We start from the raw sequence: 25,301 nt of genomic DNA, 5'->3' as shown, positions 1-25,301 counted from the left end.
CTCATCAGAGTGATCATCAATTTCAAATACCCTACATTGCTCTCACAACGTGCGCAGTCAATCAAAAGGCAAAACATTCATTATTATTTATCCATATTTATTTTACAATACAAAACATCTAAAAATCAAATATGAATGTACTGTGAGAGAATAGAAAATATCTAAAGAAAGATGGCATCTTTTGTATAGCAATATTCAAATTAGTCTCATTATTTCTGAATAACCATGAGAGTGATTAACTTGCTGGCACTAACTACCAGCACACAGTATAACTCTAATCACAGACTACAAACTAAACACATGAAACAAGCACACATCAAATACATCCAGTATATTTACAGTAACCAAATCTGGACATTATATGCACTTCTTCAAGAGTATCCAAAATATATGTTTTTTTGAAGATAGATTAATTAGTTCTGGCTTTGAGCACTTGCTTTGAGGGACAACACTGTACACAGTTTGACGGGATACAAGAGCTATCCACCTGAGAATAGTCATAGACAACTTGGGCAGGCTGAAGCATGATTGTTTCATTGTCCACAAGGAAATTACGAATTGAGCAATTCATGCTCGCCCTGTTCCTACGGAGGAAATTCTTTCGAAGAGTCCAGCACAAAACAGTTAACTTTGGTAAACGCAGAGGCGAGAACTACTCATCCAGGCCCTCATCCTCTTCTTCTTCCTTCTTTGCGTCAACCTCGGCTGTGTCGGAAAACTCATGAAGGAGCACGTACTCTCTGCTACTGAAGCCAAACTTCAGCACATCCTTTTCTTTGAGCTCATAGTAACGCTGAGATTCTATACGCTGATTGTTCAGGTAGGTGCCATTACCAGAACCCAGATCAATGATGTACGGCTTCACTCTCCTGCCTGAGGTGCCGTCCGCCCGTGTGAACTCCACTAATCTGGAGATGATAAGTCAAAGAGAAAAGGACACTTAGCATGGGAAGAAATTTCCACATAAATTCAGTAAATAAATTAGTCAAGTTAAGGGATGTGACGGTATCAAAAACTAAGTTACCAAAAACGTCCTAACAGGTCCAACTTTTTCATTTAACAAAAAGAACATTTAAATACAATAAAACAACACACAAAAATTTATAAACTAAAATGTTTCAAACAGATTAAAGTGCAAAAGAACTATAGAGAACAATAGGTTAGTTAACATTCCATTAACTAACAATGAGCAATATCTACATTTATTACAGTAGTTATTATTCTTTGACATGTTAATGTTAGTTAATAAAAATACAACTGTTCATTACTAGTTCATGTTACTTCAGGTCCATTAAAAAAATATAACAGATACAACTTTTGATTTTGATACAGTATTAGTAAATGTTGAAATTAACTAAGATTAATAAATGATTTAGAAGTATTTTTAGTGTTAGTTAATGTTAACAAATAAATTGACTAATGGAACCTTATTTACTAAAATGTTACGACAAATAATAAAGAGTCAGAACATTTTCAATCGATGTCTAAGACAGGTTCAGTCCAAAATAATATCTAAAAATGTTTACGTTTGCAAATAAATAGCCTATCTTTAAGTATTTGGTGCTGAGATAAACACCATAGCAAATACAAACTGAATGTCTCTTTGAAACATTTAAATACTTTTTAAAATAACATTTAAATCTTATTTGGTGACATTATGGAAAAGTGAAAAAATGTAGGGCAGGGACTTGGTTCCATCCATCATCATGGTTGATTGGATGGAGGCAGATCTGAAAGCAAGTTTGCAGTCAATGGGCCTTTTCCCAATTTCTGGGGTTCTCAGAAGCAGAAGTCATCATAGATGGGTAATAGGGTTGTGCCGATAGACGATATCATCGTCCATCGTGATGGCTGACAGACATCATGATGTTAAGCCAGCATCGCGATACCCCCCCCCCCATGTCTCCATGGTTACGCGTCATGATTCACCACAGCCAAAATAGCGCTGTATGAATATTGTAACGTTAGCGCTTTTATTTCTAAATATTAACAAACCTGGTTACCATGTCATCGACTATCTTCTATTCCGATTCTCAAATACGTGTAAGTGAGTTTGTTTTGTCGTTTAAAAAACCTTTATAAATGATTTTGATCTGTAACGTGAGATGGGCGCCGTCATGTTTGTTTGGGCCGCAGTTCAGAGATTCCTGTCTTTTGGGTTTATTACAGCACGTGAATTCATCAGTTTCCCCCTGAAATACATGGCCGGTGACCTGGCAGAAGAATAGAGTTAACTTTATAGTTAACGTTACTTACACTGTGAGTCTGAAATCAATAAAGTCCGTCGGAAAAATATATTTGAATGGGTTGTTATTGCTGCTTCCATAGACACCATTGTGTATTTTACAAACTATAAATGTATTGTTTTGCTATAAATCATATGTATTTAAATGTCTGAAACCTAAAAAAAAACATTATGTGGTTAAAAACATTGAATAGTTGTGTGATGACAAGCGTTGCGCGTCCGTCTCTGGCTCAGCGCCAGCCACAGAGCGAAAGCACAGTTTGAATCTGTCACGTCACTGTACATTCGCTCGTGGTCAGCTGCTGCAGCGTGCCGAAATCAAAATTGCTGATGAGATGTAGAGGAAAATATCTCTGCGTTGTGCCTACGCCCCTTAGCTGTTCTAAATCCACTGTAAACGCCCGTTTCACACATACTCCGTTTGCAGTACGTATGCGGTGCGTATTTTTTACGTACCCATGTTAACAGGTTAGAGCTTTCACACTGCACGTGGGTGCGGTCCAGCGATCCGTGTGATATGTGTGAAACGGGCGTAAAACACGGATTTGCCGATTTTTAATCGGCCCCTCCTCCCGATATCATCGTCCATCGCGATGTTTCACTGTACACATCGTCTGATGCAAAATTGGTAGACATCGCACAACCCTAATGGGTAACCCTATAGGGGTGAACGGAAACTACAACATATATCATTTTTGCGTTCCCATTTGCTCTAATAAAAAATCCACGATAGCATTTCTAGGTGAGTGAATGCTGTAGAAATATTGTTCATTGTTAGTTTATGTTAACTGGTGTAGTTAACTAATGCTAACAAACGAAACCTTATTGCAAAGTGTTACCAAAATATCTTTTGTTGTTCTGACCTGTACTGAAAAACAGCATGCTGTTTGGAACAAGAAGGGTGGTCGATAGGAATGTCTGCAATCTTCCTCTGTCGTCCAAGTAGATACGCACTCTGTCTGTGGATGTACATGACTGGGAGCGGCTCGTCGTTCTTAAAGGGGTACAAACGCCATCTTCTTTTGGGTATACGGGCCTCGGGAGGCTCATTATACTTGATCACCACCCCCCTGAATGTATTTGTATCTTCCACCAAGGCACCTGATAGTTCAAAGTTGGGCTTTTCCTTCTCAGCTGCAGGGGCGGAATCACTATCCTGTTGACCACCAAAGTCCTGTTCCTCGTCGTCACCACTGCCACTCTGAGCCTCCTGCCTGAGGCGATTCTCTCGCCGCCGTTCGTTTTGTCGTTCCCTCTCAGCCTGCTGTTGCTGTTGCAAGTGGGCATCACGTTCTCTTCCCCTATTTCTGTCCTGTTCTCTGTCTCGCTCTCTTAGCCGTGGACGCTCTCCCTCCCTTTTCATTCTGCGGTCATTTGAATCATCCCTTCTCTCACGAGGCCGATGACTTTCGGATCCTCTGTGATCATCTTGCTCCTATAATAAGAACAAAATCTCCTTAAAACCTCAAATTAGTACGCCTTTTTAGCAGCGTGTAATATATATATATATTTATATATAAATAACTTTATTACAAAATAAATATAGAAATATAACATTGGGCCTGTAAAGAACATTTTTAAAGTTATAAAAAGTTATAAAGCAAGCTAACAGAACTAAACCTATATAGAGTAACTTGTATTTTAAACTTCTATTAAAGAAAACAATTCACTGCATATAAAATGTGTCATTTCATGTTTTATTTTTGAAGTTTTTGTGCAAAAACATTGGGTCAAATATAGTTTTATAACAGCCCCTTTGATTCCTGAAAACTTGATTCCTCATGGCATGACCCCTTTAAAGACAGCTTTCCCATCAATTCATGATCAAGATTATGATATACAATTTTTGATGCTGGTATAATGTTGGTTCTGTAATGCTGTTATATAATTGTAAATAACATTTTTATAAACAATGAAAATGACTTTATTCTAAAATACTACAATAACAACAATGTAACATATTTTAAAAAACTTGTATTTTAAATTCCTATAAAATAAATTAATATAGTCAACTATATTATTATGACTTTATTGGGTGTGTAAAGGCCTGTTCACACCAAGAACGATAACTAATTAGTATCCACTCCAGCACACAATATCGTTCTGTTGATCATAAGCGCACTGCAGTTTTGTCGTCTGCCACTTTAAATGTTTGAGCTCTTTAAAACAGAATGAATTCTGATTTGCTGACAATATTCTTATCGTTCATCATCTGAAAAAATAAATCATGATTCCAATAATATTGATTCTTTCTGCAGTTATAGTTATAGTTGTGTTCACTGCCATTGTTTTACATTTACAACGATTTTAAAAACTATATCTTTATTGTTATGTCATTGTCCTTGGGTGTGAACAGGCCTTAATTCTGTAATGTAACTGTAAATAATATCTCTTGTAAACAACAATGAAACTCAACATGTGTGTTAATATTCTAAAATTTCCACAAATTAACATAAAACAAAACAAAAAATCCAATAACTTGTATTTTAAATTCCAATTAAAGAAAAGAATATAGCCTAATATACATGTATGACTATATTGAGTCTGTAATGCTGCAATGTAACTATAAATAAGTAAATGTGTAAACCATAATAAAATATGACATATTCCAAAATACAAAATATCCACAATTTAACATATTAATAACAATTTAAAAGAAATAATATAGCCTAATATATTAAGGGTCAAATAGTGTTTTATAATCAGTTTTTCCCATTGAAGTCCTGACAAGTTTTAGAGCCAAAACCCTATGTGGCTTTTAATCAATTCAAATACAGTTTTCTCTTTAGTTCATGATATAACTCGGTACAAGTTGATCTGTTTCTGTATTGAGCTCACCCGCTTTAACCTGACGTCAGTGCTGCGATGCGGGCTTCTGCTGGTCCGTGGTCGAGGTGACCTCTCCTGCTGTCTGCCCGATGAACGGTCTCTTCTCGCTGGCGATCTATCCTTTCTTCTGACTGGTGTTCTACAAATACAATTCAGGAAACATTCTGTAAGAAACCACTGGCTAAGTTACATAACGTTATAAAATAACCTGTTGATCCTCCCCATATACTACAATATTTTTTTTCGGGCCAATCTCTTTATTCGGCTGAGCTTTCATTTAAGATAAACAGAGTGTGAGGTATAAGGCTGCTTATATACCTGCTGTCTCTTCGTCTCGGTGGAGGGCTGTTGCTGCCGCGGCTGGACCCAGAGCTGGATCGGCGAGCCCGCGGAGGCCGCGCGGGACTAACTTTTTCTTGCTTGATTTTTGTCTTTACAACCCGGCCAGGAGATTCTCTGTGTCGTCTCCTGTTATCCATTATGAAATAAGCTTGCCTATTAGCTTCGTAAAAAAGTAAGAGTCGTTCATACCAGAGGAGAGTATGAGGAGAACATGAAAACAGATTCAAACCACATTTACGAAACTCCCATGTACACTTCCGGTCCGATGATTGTACGCTGAAGAAATCTGTCCCTCCTTCTATGGAAAGCAATTTGGTTCCGCTTTCTTCAGGGCATCAATGTACCGAGTTTAAAAAAAAAAAAAAAAGAGATTATAGAGAAATGAAATAAGAAACATTTTAATAATATACAATAAACAATATGTTACAATTTTAACAGGCATTAACATTGCGCAAATAGTTAAATACAAATAAGAAAAATGGAAATAGATTAATAAAAAGTGTCAAAGCGTAATAAAAACCAAAAACAAGTATATAACGAGTAAAAGGATGCCTGTTCACTTATCAATCATAATCAGAATTAATATTACATGCGCCAAAATTCTTTTTTGCTTTAACGTGTAACGTTTGTGCCACCAAGTGGCGAGTTCTGTCTTGTGTTTTAGGACAGAAATATCAGAAAAATAAAATACCACAATATATTTGTGTAATTTACTTTAAAATGCTTTAAAGTCATAAATATTTAATTGGTCAATTTAGCAGTATAGTTTGTAAAGAATTTATTTCCTACCAATTATTGTGACTGGTTCACTCCTGCGGACTGAAGAACCTTGATGACAAGCCAAGGTTGTTATAGCAACGTAAACGAAACTTTTACAGCGCTACCGAGGGAATTTGAAGTCTTCCTAAAACAAAACGCAACGCAGACTTCTTTCATTTTTATTTCTGCACTTTATCATTATAAGCATGATTACTCCGTCTGACTCCTTGTTGAAGTATGATTATCCGGTGTTAGTGAGAAAAAATACAGAGAAGAAGTCTCCAAAGGTAACTTAAGCACAGTTATTGACTGTTTGTAACGTTATCGTTATTCGAATAAAAACAAACCTGCTAAAGTATACATTGTTGTTGTAATAAAGCGTTAACAGTTTATTTGCATCTCTTACTTCACATTTGACACAGAGTCGCCCTTTGAAAGTGAGTCCCCTACAGATGGTTGACACCGGCCCGGTCCCACCTCCACCCAAACCCAAGAGTCCCTCAGCGGATGCCAGCAAGCAGCAAACCGAAGAGATCCTAAATGCCATTCTACCACCAAAGTAAAATAAACCTCTTACAATGATAAGTAGAAGTTTTGTTCAATTGGGTGCTGATACCTAACATTAATCACATCACACACTAACGTTTAAAATGTTGGGCTCAGTAAGATAAATAATAATAATAATAATGGGCTAATACTTCTATTCAGTAAGGGCACATTAAATTGATCAAATGTGACAGTAAAGACATTTATAATTTACAGAAGATAAATGCTGTTTCTATTCATCAAAGAATCCTGAAATAAATGCATCACGGTTTCCTCAAAAATATTAAGCAGCACAAATGTTTTCAACATTGATGATAATCAGAAGAAATGTTTCTTGAATAGCAAATCAACATATTAGAATGATTTCTGAAGGATCATATGACACTGAAGACTGGAGTAATGATGCTGAAAATTCAGCTTTTAAAAAAACGTTTGAATGGAACTGTATAAATTATACTAATGGTTCTGTTGCAGGGAATGGATGGAGGATAACCAGTTATGGGTGCAGCCAGTGTCCAGCGCTCCATGCACACGAATGGATGTTATTCATTTGCAAGAACAGCTGGACAAAACCCTGCAGGAGAGGCAGGCCAGAGAGACCGGCATCTGCCCAGTCCGCAGGGAGCTCTACTCTCAGTGCTTTGGTAAAAATACATACTACATTCTAAATGAAGTGTCATGTTAATAGCTCTTGACATTGATTTACATGGCATTCCCCTCTTTCAATCTCTTAGATGATTTACATGGCATTCCCCTCTTTCAATCTCTTAGATGAGTTAATCAGACAAGTCACCATTAACTGTGCCGAGCGGGGCCTCCTGCTGCTGCAAGTAAGAGATGAGATTCGCATGACCATTGCTGCCTATCAGACACTGTACGAGAGCAGTGTGGCCTTTGGCATGAGGAAAGCACTTCAGGGGGAGCAGGGAAAGTCTGACATGGAGAACAAGGTCCTTATAGGGATAGTTAAATCAAAAACTTGCTTTGTTTTTGTCTGCGGAACACACAAGAAGATGTTTCAAATGTTTTATTTTATTTTTTTGTCCATGTAATGAAAGTCAATGGCATCCAAACTGACATTTTTTTTTTACTTTTATGGGGGGGGGGGGGGGGGCGACGACACAAGAGACATTATTCAAAATATCTTTTTTTGTGTGTGTGTGTTCTGCAGAAGAAAAATCTTTATCTTTAAAGCAAAACTGGACAATTACCATTTTCTACTCATTGAGATAAAAACTCTTGGTAGATTTCAGAGTTGGAGAGCGAGAAGCAAGATTTGGAGAGGCTATTGAATGAGCAAAAGGCTAAATGTGAAGCAATCGAGAGACGGGAAGCAGAACGGCGGGAAATTGAGGAAAAGAAGCATGCCGATGAGGTCCAGTTCCTCAAACGAACCAACCAGCAACTCAAGGTAAAGCAAAGATCATCATAATGAGGATTTCTGACATTACTTTTTCAGACTCTAATGTGTCCATTTATTTTTTAGGCACAACTGGAGGGCATAATTACCTTGAAGAATAAAGCCTAGATGTTATTAGAGTATTAATACGCAAACTATTCAGTTTCAAAGAATAAAACATTTATAAAAGCATCTGTTCTGAGTATTTATTCTTTCTTTTTTTTCTCCAAACAAAAGAAAAAGATCAGACATAGAAACACGGGTACATTATCCACCATTCAACACTGCTGAATCAGGACACACTGTCTTAAGTTAAAAACTTTGAAAATGCACAGTGCTGAAATGAATTGTAGTCATAATTGTTCATGAGGATGGCTGGAACCACAGTATGAATAAAGTGCATTGGAACGATTGCATCACAGATCAACCAAACCTTCACCTTTACACAAATCACTATGATTCCACTCCAGATGTTCCAATTTAGCCACCGACATGACGATGGAAACGGGGATTGACGTGACTGGGTTTCTGACCAGGTCTTATCGCTTAGCTCGTTTGGATTTCTTGCCATCCAAGGGCATTTTTCGGTTCTTATTCTTGTTCTTGACATTGTGCGTCTCATAATAGCGGACCCCAACTTTCTTCACTCTCTGTGCACGCTCCAGGCTTCTTTTCTGTTTGGGTGAAGTAGATCAACAGAAAGAAAGAGATTAGTTTGGTCTCAAACTGGGAGAAGCTGGGAGCTGGGAGCTGGGAGAACAGTGCATACCTCTTTAGATGTCAGTTTGGTAGCCTGGCCAGGCTCCTCATCTTCCACAGCTTTCCTCTTTTTGCCCACTGTCACAGCTGGAAAACAAAAAGAGGTTGGGTGTCTTTTACTCACTTCTTTAAAGCACCAGACATCCCCTAATCATTGAAACATCTCTGAGGAAATATTCAGTGTATTCAACTGGGTTTGCAAGTCTTACCTTGCATTATGGAGATTTTTTAAATATTGTTTATATTGCTGTCTATATCAATATTTATTAATATTATTGTGAATATTTAAATATTGTTTAGGGTCAGTAATCATTTGTTTTGAAAAATGTAAACTACTTTTATTTAGCAATGATGCATTCAATTGTCAAAAGTGACAGTAAAGACATTTATAAAATTAAAACGATTTCTATTTTAAATAAACGCTGTCATTTTTTTTACTTTTTATTTACCAAAGAATCCTTAAAAATCTATCATGGTTTCCACAAAAAAGGTTTAATGTCAATAGGCCTGTCACGATAACAAATTTTGCTGGACGATAAATTGCCCAAGAAATTATTGCGATAAACGATAATATTGATCATAAACGATAATATTGTCGTTCTGAGACCATTTTCATCTAAAATAATGATGTCAATGGCATAATAATGCAGGTACACCTTTTCAAACATCAATAAACTTTTATTTCTAAAGACTATTTAAATGAAAAAAAAGCAAAAACAATAAAAGCAATGGACTCTGTCTCTGATAACAAAAAATGCACATGTGTGACTTCCGTTCACACTGAGAATCATATGCATCATATACTGTGTGAGCAAGCGTCTCATATGAGTATTTGCACTAGTTTGTGTGTGTGTGTGTGCTCGCGTCTCATATGAGTATGTGCGCGGACAGTTTGTGTGTGTGTGTGCTCCGTCTCTTTGAGTTTGTACATGTGTTTGCGCTCGCGTCTCATATGAGTATGCGCGAGTTTGTGTGTTTGCGCGCGTCTCATATGTGCGTGGAGAGTTTGTGTGCGCGCATCTGTTCCCGTGTGTGTAGAGTTTGAGCATTCAGACGTATACATGTATGTTTGACTACTTAATGTGTATGCAAGTGTTTCATATAGGCCTATGTGTGCGTGAATGAAGTTTGATTTAAGCCCTAGACGGCGGTATGTCGCCTCATATGAGGGTGAAAGAGCGCGCGCGCGAGAGAGAGAGGGACGCGCTACGGCGCTCAGCAATCAAATACGATTGTAAATAGGCTCAGTAAAAAAAAAATTATAATTAAAAAAAACATTCGAAAATCAATGTGTGGCGGTCAGCGTTGATATTGTCATTCAGTCTCTTTGGTAGAGAGAGAGAGAGAGAGAGAGAGAGAGAGAGAGAGAGAGAGAGACGAGGAAAACAAAACAAGCATGCAAATGTAAATTATCGCGGCCGGAAAAATTATCGAGCTAATTTTTTTTATCGTGCGATTAATTGATTTATTGATTATCGCGACAGGCCTAAATGTCAATAATAATAATAATAAGTTTAGTAGTTAATGTTGTAGAAATAATTAATTTTAGACGTTGAGTAGCAAATCAGAATATTAGAATGATTTCTAAAGGATCATGTGACACTGAAGACTGGAGTAATGTTTGCCGTCAAAAGAATAAATTACATTTTAAGATATATTAAAAAAGGAAATAGTTATTTTAAATTGTAATACTATTTCACAATATTACCTTTTCTATTGTATAAAAAATTACTGTATTTTGATTAAATAAAGGCAGCCATGGTGAGATAAGATAATTCTTAAAATTAAATTAAAAATAAAAAAAATCTTTAAAAAAATAAATAAAATATTTTTTAAAAATAAAAAATATATATATCTGAAAAATAAAAAAATATTTCTATAAAAATATACATTTATAAAACAAAAAATATAGATGTACATTAAATATGCAGTTCTAGCGGACATTTCTTTTTTAATACACAAGCATTTGGCATCAACTTGGGTTAGTTGGGTGAGTGTACCTTTCTGTTGCAGATTCTTTGTAGAATTCTGCTTTGCTGTGGCTTCAGTGAACACCTTTTCGGAAAGGCCTTTAGGAATGCTGCAGAAACATCAAGACAACCCATTAGAATATCCATAGATAAGAGCTAAACACTGAACTCAAAATCACAGAACCCTCTCATAACCTTTTCAATATGAGTTTAAACAAACCGTATGGCGGAGAAGTGCTTTGACTTTGCACGATCAAGAAACTGTTTCAATTTGGCAATCTTCATATCCATCTCTTTATTCACTTCACGTGTGCTCTTTTTCTCTGCTGTGGTCGGGGGGCCGGAAACAGAGGATTCGTCTCCCTGTAGTTCTCCACTCTGCTCTTTTTCCTCATCCTCCTCATTTTCCTCATCTTGCTCATCTTCTGAACCCAAGGGTTCCAGGATGTCAGGCATCTCGACAGGCACAAGGTCCTCCTCGCTGAACTCTGGAGCGACGTTTAATTTGCCAAAGTTCTGCTTGACATTACTGAAGATTTTCTGCATCTCCTCTTGTTTCTGTCTCAGCAGCTTTTGATCTTCCTGCTGGCTAGATGAGGCCCCCTCCACATCCTGAGCTTCAAGTCTGTTTTCTAACTCTTCCTTCTCGGTTTCCATCTCAGACATTTCCAGCATCAGTTTTGCTTTGTACTGATTGGAAAGATCAAGTGTCAGTTTAAGACTATAAATGTTTACAAGTGCATTAGGGTCTGCCAGTATAAAGACTGGCAAAATTCAAGTAATTTTGTTGGCCACAGTGACTTAAAAAGGGATTTGTACCAAGTAATTCAATATGCATTAAGGAAGTTACATATAATCAATGTCTTCTGAGGTCTTTTAGAAAACAATGCTCTAATTTTACAAAATACTTATCTTGGAACTCATTTTTGAATACAGCCTGAGCTATTGTTTTACTAAAAGAATCTAAACTTTGTCATAATTTAAGAACATTTACCTCTTCATCCATCTCGGCCCCAGGTGGCTTCACAAAAAAGGGGATGCGTCCCCTCTGCCAATCGTTCAAAACCATTTTAGACACAGTAGACAGATCTGGCTCTCCACCCTGTATTACAAGAACACCACAAAATACCAGTCGTTACAGCTCAGACATGTACAGTATTTGGAGAAAGACAAAGATGTGAACTAACCCGTGTAACCAACCTGTAGGGCAAAACCCATTTATAAAACTCAGATTTTGAATTAAATCTTAGTGGTTTTGGCATGAGAGTATCGAAAATGTGGCTATTTGAACTTTAATTTAAATGTTTTCCACCAGCTTAAAGTAAGCAAACTGCCACATCTCTATCGGTCCCTCTAGAGGAACGAATAAACAAATGTGCCGCGAGGACCGAGCTGACAGTTCATTTTATCAGTTACTCCACAATCAGGCCAGACCTTAAGCAGTTTTCCGGTGCGAAAGGCGAGCTTTTCCAGGAAATCCTCGGCGGAGCTCCAGGATGGAATGCGGTATGTCTTCTGGATGTACTCCGCTTTGGCCCTCTCCAGCACCGCTCCGATGTGATCCTCTGGAGTTCGGATCTTCTCCACTTGGACCTAAAAGCAACAGATATAAAATAAATGGATGAAGTGGCCGCTGGGATTGCAAAATCTGAACGGTTGACTTTGAGTGTCCAGGTCAACGTACCACTCCCTTCAGCACAATGTCAGTCTCGCTGTCGTCGGAGGGATAGACGACGCCGGGACAGTCGATGAGGAAAAGGCGTCTCATTAGGGTGATATACTGCCAGACCTGTCAGACAGAAACAAAACAGTTGGTTGTGGCATAAAGCTTAAGCTTGAACAAGTCCATGGATTCATCCATTTCCTCCATTTAAGAAACCACAAGACCGAAAACATTTCAATATAATGAACAGCATTTAAACAAAAGCGATTTATAATAACTTGTGTCAAGTTGGCAAGCAGTCAATTAACTTTTGAGTTAATACAAATGAAACTTAACAGGCCTAAACAGTGATTGAAGCAAATGTAACATTTCAACATTAGGAAAAACTAGTTAAAAGAGGCATAACAAAAAGTATTATAATCAATCAAATCAATCTATTTATTTCATAATCGAACTAGAAACTCTGTTTTTAAAAGAAAAGAAAATAATGGAAAGAAAATGTCTAATAATTGAAGAATCACCCATATCAGAGTACACAAGGGAGATTTTAAATTATACAATTTATCATTTAAAACATAAACAGAAGAGCGTGGAAGTCCAGATTTGTTTAGAATTTGATTTCAATCTGGCCTCTGTCAGTAATGTGTTTTTCCTTCGCCTTGAACTTTCACTCGCTCTCAGTTCCATGTTTGTAAAATGAGAGGAAAAATTTGACAACATAAAAAAGTAATTTCACACAATAACATGAATACACAAAAGTAGCAGCCAAAACCAAACTGCTGGAAACTTAAGCCATCCAAAATGTTTACACATGTCAGGAGCTGGCAGGGCAAATTCAGGATCATTTAGTGACCCTTAAAAGAATAGTCGCTCAATCGTCTGATGTTTACGATCAGTACGTAACAACTACAAGTGGATGTTATAAGAACAGATCACCAAAAATGAAAAATCTTAAATAGAAGGCGTCTTGAAATGCAGTTTAAGTGCTACATGTGGTATTGGCTGGTTGACATCCTTTCCTTTTTATTCATAGCATGGAAAAAAGCAGATTTAACATTGTGCTAAACTTCTCTTAATAACTATTAACAATAATACATTTATTTTATATATATATATATATATATATATATATATATAAAACAATTAAAATTCCAACCATGTTACTATAAACCTAAAACTTAAAATATTTTATTTTGGTTTGGAACAACTTGAGGGTGAGTAAATGACAGAATTCTCATTTTTGGGTGAACTATCCCTTTAACTTCTAAACGATTATCATTACAAATTTAACAAGATGGCAGGCGCATTCCATTTTCAAATGCATGTTATAATCGACCGAAACTCACAGCACATGCAGAGATGGAGCTTGTGTGGAGCAGCATTTACTGCAAACCAATCAAGCCATTCCCAGACACTCAAATCATATGGATCATGCGCTGTTCGCATGTAAATTAATAAAGTATCTTAAAAGTATTTGAAAACAAAAATTTATTTCTTCAGATTTACACAATGCAGGTGGGTCGAACTTTTCAGGTAGGAAAATACAGAAATCCATATGAATATGAAAAAGAAAAAGAAAGAAGAAAAAACATCCCTGAGATGAAAACAAATAAGGTTCTGAGGTCTTACCTTAGTCTCACCAGCAAGGGGTGCCACGTTACAAACTTTTTTGGAGCGCAGGGTATTGATAACAGAGCTCTTTCCAACATTGGGGTAACCAATGAAACCAACACTGATCTGCTTTTTGTCTGAGTGGAGCTGAGCAAAAATCAATATGGACATGTTAATAGTAGGCAAAAGTCATTTTGAAAGTAGCAATTAAATAGAAGAGTTACACACATATTGTCGAGTCCTCTGATATTATGTCGGTTTCACGGTATCGAGGTCAGGAAAACAAGACCTTCGAAATTCTAAGAAAAACCTTGGATCAACTCTTCCCCCAATAATTTGCACACATTGCCTCTCCAATTTCACTATTCACTTTTAAAAGGGGGCCACTGCCCAAGAAATGAAGACTTCATACACAATCTACAAAGGCCTCTCTTAAATGTCATTACACCTACTGATTTATATTGCACGCATGGTAACTGGGACATTTTTGTGCCGGTGTTTTCCAACTCCTAAAAAGTGTCGTCATATAACTCTCACAAAATTTATGTTACGTAAGCCCACTCTCCTTTTTAGAATTTCCAAGTTTTTGTTTACGGCTGTGCTCCCAAAAATAGCTCAGAGGCAGATGTGAAGACAGGAGAGGAGCCCAATACTATGGGAGGGTGGGTAGCATCTGGTACCCGATCAAACCACTGCTGTCTATATCTGTTGCCATTACGGACCAGAAAACAGGCTGATCTTGTCCTAAAACTGCGGTTTGAGTAGATAAACGTTGTGGAGCAAAACCAATGTGCATTTAAAACCTGCTGCCCCTGGTTTCCAAGGCATGATGTGTATGCACAAAAAATATGCTGTAACGGTTTAAGGTCTTACCTTTCCAAACTGCCGCAGGAGCTGGATAAGGGAGCCCTTGCCGAAGGAGTTGGTAAGACTGGCGTGAAAGGCCAAAGTGGGGTGTTCCTGAGAAAGAACTGCAACCCAGCGTTTCTACAACATACAAGAATCCGTAGAATTATTCTAAGTGAATGATCCTAGTACGAAAGTTTATATACTGATTTATTAAATGGCCATATGAAGCTTTTTTTTCCAAAATGCATCCCTGTTTATAAATCACAGTTCACCTTAAATTCAAGAGCATTTTCATATAAAATGTGTATTAATATAATTACAATTGTTTGTAGCCAGCTTCCCCAGCCGGTGAGAGGAAAGAAAGATATAAATAAATGACATAAAAATATTTAAAAAATGCAAGTAAAAAATGTATAAATGTTTTTTTAATGTTTATCTTTGATAAAAATTCTAAAAATAAATCTGGTCCTCAATCTTTTCAATAAGATTATTAAGCAGTTAAAATGCTGTGCATTTGCACAAATAAAAATTTAAATGCATATTGCGATTGCATATTTATCTTTCAAATTACATTTTCTTAATTTTACATTATTTTAATTGCTGGTACAGGAGCGCAAATAAAATGTTTTGATGAGAGAACAGATAAAAATAAATAAATAAAATGTGTGCCCAACAAGAATCACTGCAAAAGTGATTACCTCTCAACAACGAAAATAATGGATTTCCCAATAATTTTCCTGTTAGGTTTACAAAAGACCCGTCATAAATCTGAAGGAGGTAGGAGGCAAATGTTTCTTCGGCTTGAATGCAAAAGTCTGCAGCTTATAAACAGCTGCTAGAGCTCCCTCGTTTTCCTGTTGCTGCATTTCAGAATCACCAATAACACAATTTACAAACAACAAGAATTATAGATGTGAAAATTGGAAAATATCTGTCAGGGAAGGAACTTTTAACTGGTTAACTATTACAAAAGTTGGGCAAGCCAAGATAAACATGCCTGTCTGTCAGTGAAACAAACACCAGAGACGGTATAATTGAATGTACGACAGGACACATTGCAGACAGTGGCCTTTTTCCAAAAACCTAGTGAGTTGCCTTGCTGTCTACTGCCTACATACACGGTTCCATACATCCATGGGGGTGTTTTCCAAAAATCTTAATTTTTGAGATTTTAATATGCAAACGACACATTTCTGAGCGCTTTATTAAACAGAAATTTGCTGTTGGTGTATTAGCCTAAAACAACAAGCTCGCCAGATTGTTTATCTAAATAGCCCTATGTTGTTAGAAATTACTGTTTACCAGGTTTTAGGTCATTTCCTTGATTTAATTTTTTTAATTCTTTTTTAAATTAAAACTAACATCATAAAGTATGATTTTTTTTTTTACTTTGAGCAATTCTGGAGCTAATTGACTCTTCTTAGGAGCATATAAAACAAAACAGCTCCTTGGAAAAAATGAAATGTAATGTTGTAGTAGTTATAAACAAAGGTTTATTTTAGTTCAGATTAGTTTGAGGGCAGCAATTGTATTCACAATGTCAAAATAAAACCGACATAATGTTACTTGAAGGCATTATAGCCTACTATTCCTGCCAAACTTCCATGGTTGCAGTTAGTGTTACTACAGTTAATCCATGGTGAATATTGCTGATCTGTGGACACTGGATAGGTAATTCATGGCACAATGTTTCTTCCTGGTTTCCACGTTAGTGCTGTTTGATCCGTTAATAACGGAGAAATGTGAATGTTTCTCACTAGATCTCGCAGGAGTCGCAGCGATGTTATTACTTCTGTTGTAAATTCAAATGCTTCCTTTACTGGATCTCTTATTAGCGCTGTGTAGTAACAGTGTCGCTTGATCAAGATCGGCTCGCGATAATTTGGTCCAAACCACTGTTGCCAACTATTTTCAAAGGAAAGTAGCTGACGCCTTCCCTAAAAGTCGCCAAATGTCGCTAGATGACGTCATATGCTAATTAGCATATTCATGACGTCATCACGTCGTACTTGCGCTCTGCCTGCGTAATGTGTTTTCCCTCTAAATTCATGCTCACATTCTGTATTTTAATATAATATAATATAATATAGCCGAATGTCCAATAAAGCTGTTCTCATTGCCTATATTATTTTTGTCAGACAATAGAACAAGTAGCTATGATATAGTGAATGACTAAATCTTTTTATATGTGTAAAATTATCTGAATTGAGAGAGTTCGGGAACTGGGTGAAAGCTCTGTGATAGCGAGTATTACAAGTAATAAGCACAAGAAAAGAAAGTAAATTAAAATGGTCAAACAAAACTCTTTAAAAATAAAACAAAAGAGAAGCAGATAAGTGACAAGTCCGTGGGGGAAAAAAAAAACTGCCGCGCGCTGCTCGTCTCAGCCATTCACTGAACAAGGTAGACGCAGTTAGAGAGAGTGACGGCAGGGAGAAAGCAAGAGCTCGCGCTCGCAGAACAGTACTGGCAACATCTGGAGGTTACTGAGGTTTGTCTAAAAAAGTCGCTAGATTTGTCGCTAGTCGCTTTTTAAAAAAAACTTAGTTAAAAGGGGTCTGAAAAGTCGCTAAAAATAGCGACAAAGGTGCTAAGTTGGCAACACTGGTCCAAACTGATAAACGGTCCGTCAACCACACAATAACGAGCAGTTTCGTTCCGCTTGCATTACGTTTGCCATTTGATGTTGGGCAATGTTGTGGTGGCTCAGGCGCTTACCACGCGCAACGCGCCTACATTTGAAATAACGAAATTTTGGTCAGCAGGAAAAAAAAAAACTCCCCGGTTCTACACGATTCACGTAAATAACCCAATTGACCAAGAAAACGGCACGACAAGTTTCCAGGTATGCTTTCCAAAATACTGTTTTTTGCTCCTGAATAAGTAGATTTAACATAAATGAATTTCAACACAGGCTATGTTAGAATGTGGCTAAGCTAATTAAAACATACGCTGCACAAACAAATGCTGGAAATAAATATGTTTAATTATATTTTTGTCCTAGATTTAGATTTGTTTTTAATTTAGAAGTAGATTTATAATTGACATTTCTTGCACTGTTTCTGCCATTTTGGATAGACTTTTCCCCCCACTTAGATTACTGAAGTGCACTTTTCTTGCATTCTACACTGAGTTTCCCCAAGTGAAGGTATCTTAAAAAGCACCTGGAACACCATTCCAGCCTACATAGGCAGCTCAACAGGTTTTGGAACTAGTATTGAAGTATTCAGCTTTATTTTCTTACCGTAACCCATGTGGGAATGAGGTCACACTTGTTGAGCACAAAGATGAGGTGCTTCCAAGGTTTCTCTTTCTTTAGGTAGGACTCAATGCTCTGGGAACGAGTGCCCATAGGGTCCCGAGCATCTAGCACCTGGATAACGACGTCCGAAGAGTCGATCACCTGTGCAAAACATGCTCCATTTTAAGACGAGGCATCATTTGGCAGTACTGTGGTTTTTATTAAAACTTTTATAGAGCAACTGGTTGTGAGATGGTTATAGCTACCTTATACAGCTCGCCCCAGATCCTCTTTGACTGACCCTTCTTGAAGATTTCCTCCCGAGCCTCGTCCCTGCAGTGAAAGGGAAATTAACTGGCTTTGAGGCATTTATCCAGTTATTTCATAATATATTTACCATATTTGCTATAAAAACAGGGCATCATTTCTGCAGTAGGGATGTACTGAGCTATAGGAGCTTTAGAAATCACTCCACTCACTTGACTCCGCTGTCCTCAAACACCAAATCACGGTCTTTCTCAGTACTGTAGCTCTGAGCCGAGACCTCTGCCTTTTCAGCGAAGTCCTTCAGCTCTCCCACAGTCAAGTTGGGCCTCTTTCTTTGTGCCTTTGGGCCAAAAGTGGTCTCAAACGTCTCTGTGTCCAGAATGTGCACCTTGGAGTTCTACAAGAACCAGCAGAAGATAAATTGACATACATATTTCATGAGACCTGTTATCCCGAGCAGAGTGTACTCAATAACACATTTTATGGCATACAAGAGGGTGTCATAAAATTTTGTGCCATACAAAGCAACATGATCACTTCTATTAAGCATATATTAATGGGACTTTATTTATATTGCATATTAATCTATTTTTTTTTTTTAAACTGATCTTTAGGATAGACTTTCTGTTTGATAAAGTGCTGAAATCTGTTTGTTTAGACAGTGTAGTCTAGACTGTATCTACAATAGTAAAGATTTAGGCGTCAACAAGATCCTAAGAGACATAATACACTAAACAAGGTTAAATTTGTATTTGGCCACAGCTCCAGAAAGCATTGCACACTTGGTAACATCCCAAACAAAGAAAACTTTTAATCTGATCTAGACGTATTCCAAAAAAAGATCAGATTGTAAACTTTTTCAAACTAAATGCAGATGTGGTTTAAATCAGATTTGTAAACACCAGCTTTACATATTTAGAATTGTATATATACTACTGTGCTTGAGTTTGGTGCCAGTAACATTTAAAAAAACAAACTAACACTTTTATTCATGCAAGAATGCATTTCAATTGATAAAAAGTGACAGTAAGGACACTGACCTTGCTGCAAAAAATGTTATTTAAAATTAATACTTTTCTTTTTATTCTATTCTATTCTATTCTATTCATCCTGAACTGTTTCTTAAGCAGCAAATCAGCATATTAGAATGATTTCTGAAGGATCATGTGAAACTGAAGACTGGAGTAATGATGCTGAAAATTCAGCTTTGCCAACACAGGAATAAATTACATTCTAAAATATAGAAAAAAAAGTTGTTTTAAAATGTAATCATATTTCAGAATATTATTGTTTTTATTGTAATTTTGATCAAATAACTGCAGCCTTAAAACTTGTGAGCATAAAGAAATTCTAAAAAACTTTTAAAAACATTTTATAAATCTTACTAACCCCAAACATTTGAGCGGCAGTGTAGCTAGAATATAACTTACATTTTAATAAAAAGGCAGCTAATTTTACAGTGCTGATAAAAACAAATATTCCTATATCCAGATCACACAAATCCCAGGAACAATGAACAAAACATTACACGTTTAACTTCACCCGGCTAAATTGCAATCTGTAATGACCTAAAAAAAATTAAAAAAAGGGAAGCCATACCACTGTTGCAACAGAGGATGGAATAAAACGACAAGCAATTTACAGATCTTGTCAAAGCCAGTAACATTTCTCGTAAGAAATTCTACTTCTGGTAAGATTGCATTTCTTCGGAACAATTGACGTGGATGATAAAAAACAACCTGATTTGAGGCTAACCACCACATCACAACATGTTCAATATATTTCTGAGAAAGAGCAAAAATGTGCGCAAACAATGGGCATTACGGCACAGGCTGGAGGAGCTGCTCAAACACCACAAATCAAAAAGAGAGGATGAAATTATATCTGTACAATAATTGAGACAGTATTGGCAGTTCCCTTCAACCAAGGTTGAACACAAGAACAAAAACATAGTAAGTGTCACAGTTCTGAGACGCAGAATAAAGTAGAGTGGGACGTTCATTACACAAAGTCCTAAAAGGTTTTGCTCACACATGGAACAGTTTAGATCCTGAAGCGAATCAACAACAGTTGCAGAAGGAACATGAAGAACTGAGCACATATTTTTGCTCTGTTCTTTACTACTGGCAAATGGCAGGACCTCAGGTGCCAAAGAGTAAGTTCTATCGCAGGTCAGGCCTTGGCCTCACTAGTACACCGCTATTAGATTAACAAAATCATTTTGTTGTGGTTAGCACGTGTTAAACGAGGTCTACAAGTTACGAGACGTTTGGCCAAGAGGTGTCCCGAAAAACATAAATACAAATGAGCAAATGCAAATTGCCTATAAGAATTTACCGGAAATGAGCAACTGGTCATACAAGTCGGAAATGGAATTTTACCCTTTAAGTTTATGGACAGGGACATTTTTGATTTATTTTTTTCTAATCATATGATAACACACAGAAACTTTGTGCATCATAAACCAGTACTACTAACAAGCTATTATCAATCGTTTTCAGAAATTGAAACAAAACTATATGAGAATGTAATACAAAATTAATATGAAAACTTAAATGTAAACTAGAAATTGAAAAAAAACAAAACAATTATAACTATAACTAAAAATTAAAGCTAAAACCAATAAAAAATTACCAGTGAATGACACATAACTAAATTTCTAAACTTTTAAATGAAAACTGAAAATATAAAAATAAAAGCTAATTTTAAGAAATATTAATAAATACCATAATAGTGCATAAATACTAAAATAACACTACCTCATGTAAAGGCCAGAGTTAGACGTTAGCATGTTAATAAAATAGCATTATGATACTTTAAAATATGTAAAACTTTACTTTTTCGGTTTTAAGAAAATTATAAATATATTCACATTTCATGTATGTATTTATTTATTTTACAGAGCTCATCCCAATGAATTATGGGACTGGCTGCTCAGCAAATCTCAAATGGTTTCACGTAAACAGCCTAATTGTCTCCTCTCAACAGGCTGCATTGGGACTAAAAAACAGGATTTTTGTATTTAAAACAGTGGATATATACCAAGGTATCTTGCATACTCACGTGTGCCTTTATTCGGTCATGCAGCAAGGACATCGGTAGCTTGCTCTGTTTCATCACTACTCTGTACGGACTTTTCTTTACTGCGTTCATCTCTTCTTGGAATTTCTGCAATGACGACTGCTTGATGACACGTGTATTAGCTGCAAAGGGAGCATATGGGAAAAGCAAATAAATATTTATATATTCAGATCCTAATCCTACTTGGAAAAGAGGACAATTGAGGCTAATTCCCCTCAATAATCATTCTCACAGATTAGGGTTCATTAAAACGCTAAAATGGATTGCTCTTACCGAACCATTTGATGTTGGGCTCAACTCTGGCCACAGTTCCAGGAGCAACTGTGTTCTGGTACTGCAAGGGCTTTATCACCTTACCCCGATTGTTGCTGTGAGCATAATAATGAAAAAAACATGTGTGTTTTATCAATTAACTTTAGTTCTTGTCAAAACCTCATGACCCACTTCAACTATATACAATGTAAAGACATGCTTACAAATATGTAGATGTATATTGGATGTTCTGCTACTGCTAAGATGTATAGTTTGGTGATTTGATTAGAGTAATTGATTGTACTTGTGTTTTAATTTTATTTGTATGGCTTTCTGTCTTGTATTGCTTTTGTGGACCCCAGGAAGATTAGAAACCACTTTCTGGAAGCTAATGGGGATCCAAATAAAGAACTAGTGTTTGCTACAAATCTGAATCTTGTATATGTAATTTTGTAAATGACAGATCAAACTGTTACCATCTCTGCTTCTGTCTGTACATATTCAACCGTCGGATGGTGGCACGGTCCCTCATGTTGTTCCCTCCAGCTCCCTTGACTCGGTCTGTAGGGTTGGGAATATTCAAAAAAATATAGAAAAACATTGTTATACACAGGGACGTATAGTTCAATCTACTTTAATTTTGGGTGAATTGTGAAAGATTGTTCAATTTGAACACAAGGGTTAACAGAATAGGCCCTTGTGTCAGTTCAAAAGTCTACCAACTACCTTGTGAATGGATAATGCACAATTTTTGTTTTTAAATATTTTATTGAATTAATAACATGCAAAATATCACTGCTTGTGTGTACACCTAAGTTGTCTTCAGTACATTTTATTTGCCACATACATATCAACAATGAATGTTCAAAAAGTTAGGGGACAGTAAGATTTTGAAAGAAGTCTCTTATGTTCACCAAGGTTGCATTTTTTATTAAAAATACAGTAAAACAGTAATATAGTGAAATATCAAAGTAACTGTTTTCTATTTTAATAAACTTTATAATGTAATTTATTCCTGTGATGGCAAAGCTGAATTTTCACAAGCCATTTCTCCAGTATTCAGTGTCACATGATCCTTCAGAGATCATTCTAATATGCTAATTTGATGCGCAAAACATTTCTTATCCTCACTGGTGAAAACAGACCATGATATTCTGTTGTCAATTATTCTTTGAAGATTAGGCTAGTTCAAAATAACAGCATTTATTTAAATGTCTTCACTGCGACTTTTTTGATTAATTGAATGCACCCTTGCTGAACAATTTTTATTATTAATATATATGTATTATAATTTGTAGCATGTGTCCTTAAACTTTTATTTGATTACATTCAATACCTAACTTCAGATCGGTCATATGTTAAATATTTTTTACAAAAAAAGATTGCCTTTTGTTTTTAAATAGTTTTTTTTAATGAGCAGTGTAAGAAAAGATTCAGGATTTCTAGCAAAATAGCACTTAAAGTCAAATCTTTAAAAATGTGACAGCTCCATAATTGCTCAGACTGACAACTGATCCGGAACATTTTTGAAAAAAAGTCAAACATTGTGGTAGCAATTTAGTACGATTTTAATTTGATGTTATAATTGTCATGTAAAAACAAGTCACGTTTGGCACACTGACACGGTCATCACAATACAATTGCCAACAGCCTCTGATGGGACATTTAAATGCTTGACAGAAGTAACGTTAGTGATTTCACACAATCAACGAGTTACCCTGTATGAATAGAAGCAAGTTGCTTTACAACATGCAAAAGTGAAAATATAACTATATAGAATGACTTGTATACTTCTCAACAAGAGTTGGCCAATAGCCTAGCCTTGCTAGCAGTTCACATTCAAACCAGCGGTTCATTTAATCTTACCGGGATTACTGCTGGAGGTTGAGGGATTTATGGAGCTTTTCCCCTTGTATTGTGGTTTAACCATTGTGATCGATTACTCCGGTACACTCCCAATACTGTAAATATAGTAATAAAGCAGTATTTCAGTCCACTGTAGATTTCCACGTGTTACAATGAACTACACAACCCAGGAAGTACGTCATCAATCAAGCGACGGATTTTCTTTCTTTCCCGTTGAGAAAAGTCAGTACTCGGACTCATATCAAGAATATCTAAAAAGCCACAGTTTACCCATTGGTATCCAATGTACCAATGCAAATATACCAAAATGTATTTAAAATACATTTATTTTATGCTTAGTATACTGCAAATACTTTTATATGTATGTAGGCCTACTTAATATAAATACCCTGCAATTGTAGCCTATTGTTGGTATACTAAATTGATAAACTTAAAGTCTGCTAAATTGGAACAACTCATTTTGTACTTAATGCAGTTATCTGGAAATAGTGCTGAGGTCCAACTGAAGATAAACTTCAGTAAATTTGATTGTGCTACAATGTAACTATTGCAAGTATACTTTGGTACACGTTAAATATATTTAATTTAATTGATGTAGCCTACATTGATCATACTATATTTACTAAAAGTGATATTAAAAGACATTTTATGCTTAATATTGAGAAATGTATATGTGCAATAAAAAAGTACTCAAAAGTTTAATTTATATCAGTAGCTTCATGCATTATGTCAGTAAATATGTTAATGGGTTTGTATTAATCTAACGTCCTGGTTGTGTATGCAACCCACCGTTCCCTGAAGGAGGGAACGGAGGACGTAGTCGACGGTCGACTGAATTGGGATCTCGCTAGAGAGCCTGTCTTCTTCGAGTACTATTGAACGAGCCAATGTAATTGGCGTGCGTGATTCGCATCACACACTCCGCCCCCGCGGCGCGGGTATAAATACGGAACTGGATGCACGCACTAGTTGCTTTTCGCTGAGGAGCCGAGAGTCACCCGGGGTCAGCGGTGGTCCAGCGGTAGTGGCAAGGGGACTACGTCCTCCGTTCCCTCCTTCAGGGAACGGTGGGTTGCATACGCAACCAGGACGTTCAGTTTCAGTCGAGAACGTCAGACGTAGTCGACGGTCGACTGAATTGGGATCACCCATTGAACACGCCACTAACGCTGCCACCTTCCAGTGCCTAAACCAAAGCCTCCTGATGCCCCCGCAAACTTAAGGCGGGGAAGGACAGGGCTTAGGCCAGGGAAGTCACTGCTGTTCCTACAGGACCACTGGGAAAGCGTTCCCCGTACGTTGGAAGGAAGGGACGCTGCGGAAGCCACATCCAACCCAGAGGGAGGTAATGTGGAGAATACACATATGAACTGGGCGGAAACCGGGCAGTCTAACATATGGAATGTCACTGGGGTGGCTCCAGCCTAAGACGGGGGGAGACACACCGGACAGTGACGGCAGAGAGACTCTGCCGAGGGAAGACACGGGCTCACCGCAGGGAGCCGTATCGTGGAAGAATACACATATGGGGTCACCGAAGGGACCGCAACATATGGACCCAGCCTAACACAGGATCCACACTGCTTACGAGTGGAAGGCCTAACACCAGACGTTCCGCACGT

The 25,301-nt window shown here is 36.9% G+C and overlaps 3 protein-coding genes across 3 annotated transcripts; 1 reads left to right on the top strand and 2 right to left on the bottom strand.

Moving 5' to 3' along the window:
- Positions 1-80: 80 nt before the first annotated feature.
- On the bottom strand, positions 81-5,712 carry snip1 (Smad nuclear interacting protein). Its single transcript, XM_077217189.1, has 4 exons — positions 5,393-5,712; positions 5,084-5,213; positions 3,109-3,680; positions 81-908 (listed from the first exon to the last, which is right to left on the bottom strand). Exons 1-4 carry the CDS (start codon positions 5,551-5,553, stop codon positions 653-655), a joined length of 1,119 nt encoding a protein of 372 aa, XP_077073304.1. The 5' UTR covers positions 5,554-5,712; the 3' UTR covers positions 81-652.
- A 571-nt stretch (positions 5,713-6,283) lies between these two features.
- Positions 6,284-8,312, top strand: dnali1 (dynein, axonemal, light intermediate chain 1). Its single transcript, XM_077217188.1, has 6 exons — positions 6,284-6,462; positions 6,598-6,734; positions 7,196-7,365; positions 7,493-7,671; positions 7,968-8,132; positions 8,208-8,312. The coding sequence occupies exons 1-6, from the start codon at positions 6,382-6,384 to the stop codon at positions 8,247-8,249; spliced, it is 774 nt and encodes a 257-aa protein (XP_077073303.1). The 5' UTR covers positions 6,284-6,381; the 3' UTR covers positions 8,250-8,312.
- On the bottom strand, positions 8,313-23,893 carry gnl2 (G protein nucleolar 2). Its single transcript, XM_077217187.1, has 16 exons — positions 23,680-23,893; positions 22,290-22,374; positions 21,835-21,929; positions 21,544-21,683; positions 18,693-18,877; positions 18,480-18,546; positions 18,217-18,375; positions 14,997-15,110; positions 14,142-14,270; positions 12,534-12,638; positions 12,284-12,442; positions 11,844-11,951; positions 11,070-11,539; positions 10,880-10,959; positions 8,890-8,966; positions 8,313-8,794 (listed from the first exon to the last, which is right to left on the bottom strand). Exons 1-16 carry the CDS (start codon positions 23,741-23,743, stop codon positions 8,660-8,662), a joined length of 2,172 nt encoding a protein of 723 aa, XP_077073302.1. The 5' UTR covers positions 23,744-23,893; the 3' UTR covers positions 8,313-8,659.
- Between the last annotated feature and the right edge of the window lie 1,408 nt (positions 23,894-25,301).

The sequence above is a fragment of the Siphateles boraxobius genome, unplaced genomic scaffold (assembly GCF_051911475.1).
Source record: "Siphateles boraxobius isolate OS27281-9 unplaced genomic scaffold, OSU_SipBor_1 12, whole genome shotgun sequence".
In the NCBI taxonomy this organism is placed as follows: Eukaryota; Metazoa; Chordata; class Actinopteri; order Cypriniformes; family Leuciscidae; genus Siphateles; species Siphateles boraxobius.
Note: the sequence above shows the minus strand (reverse complement) of the source record. Positions and strands in the feature narration are given on the sequence as shown.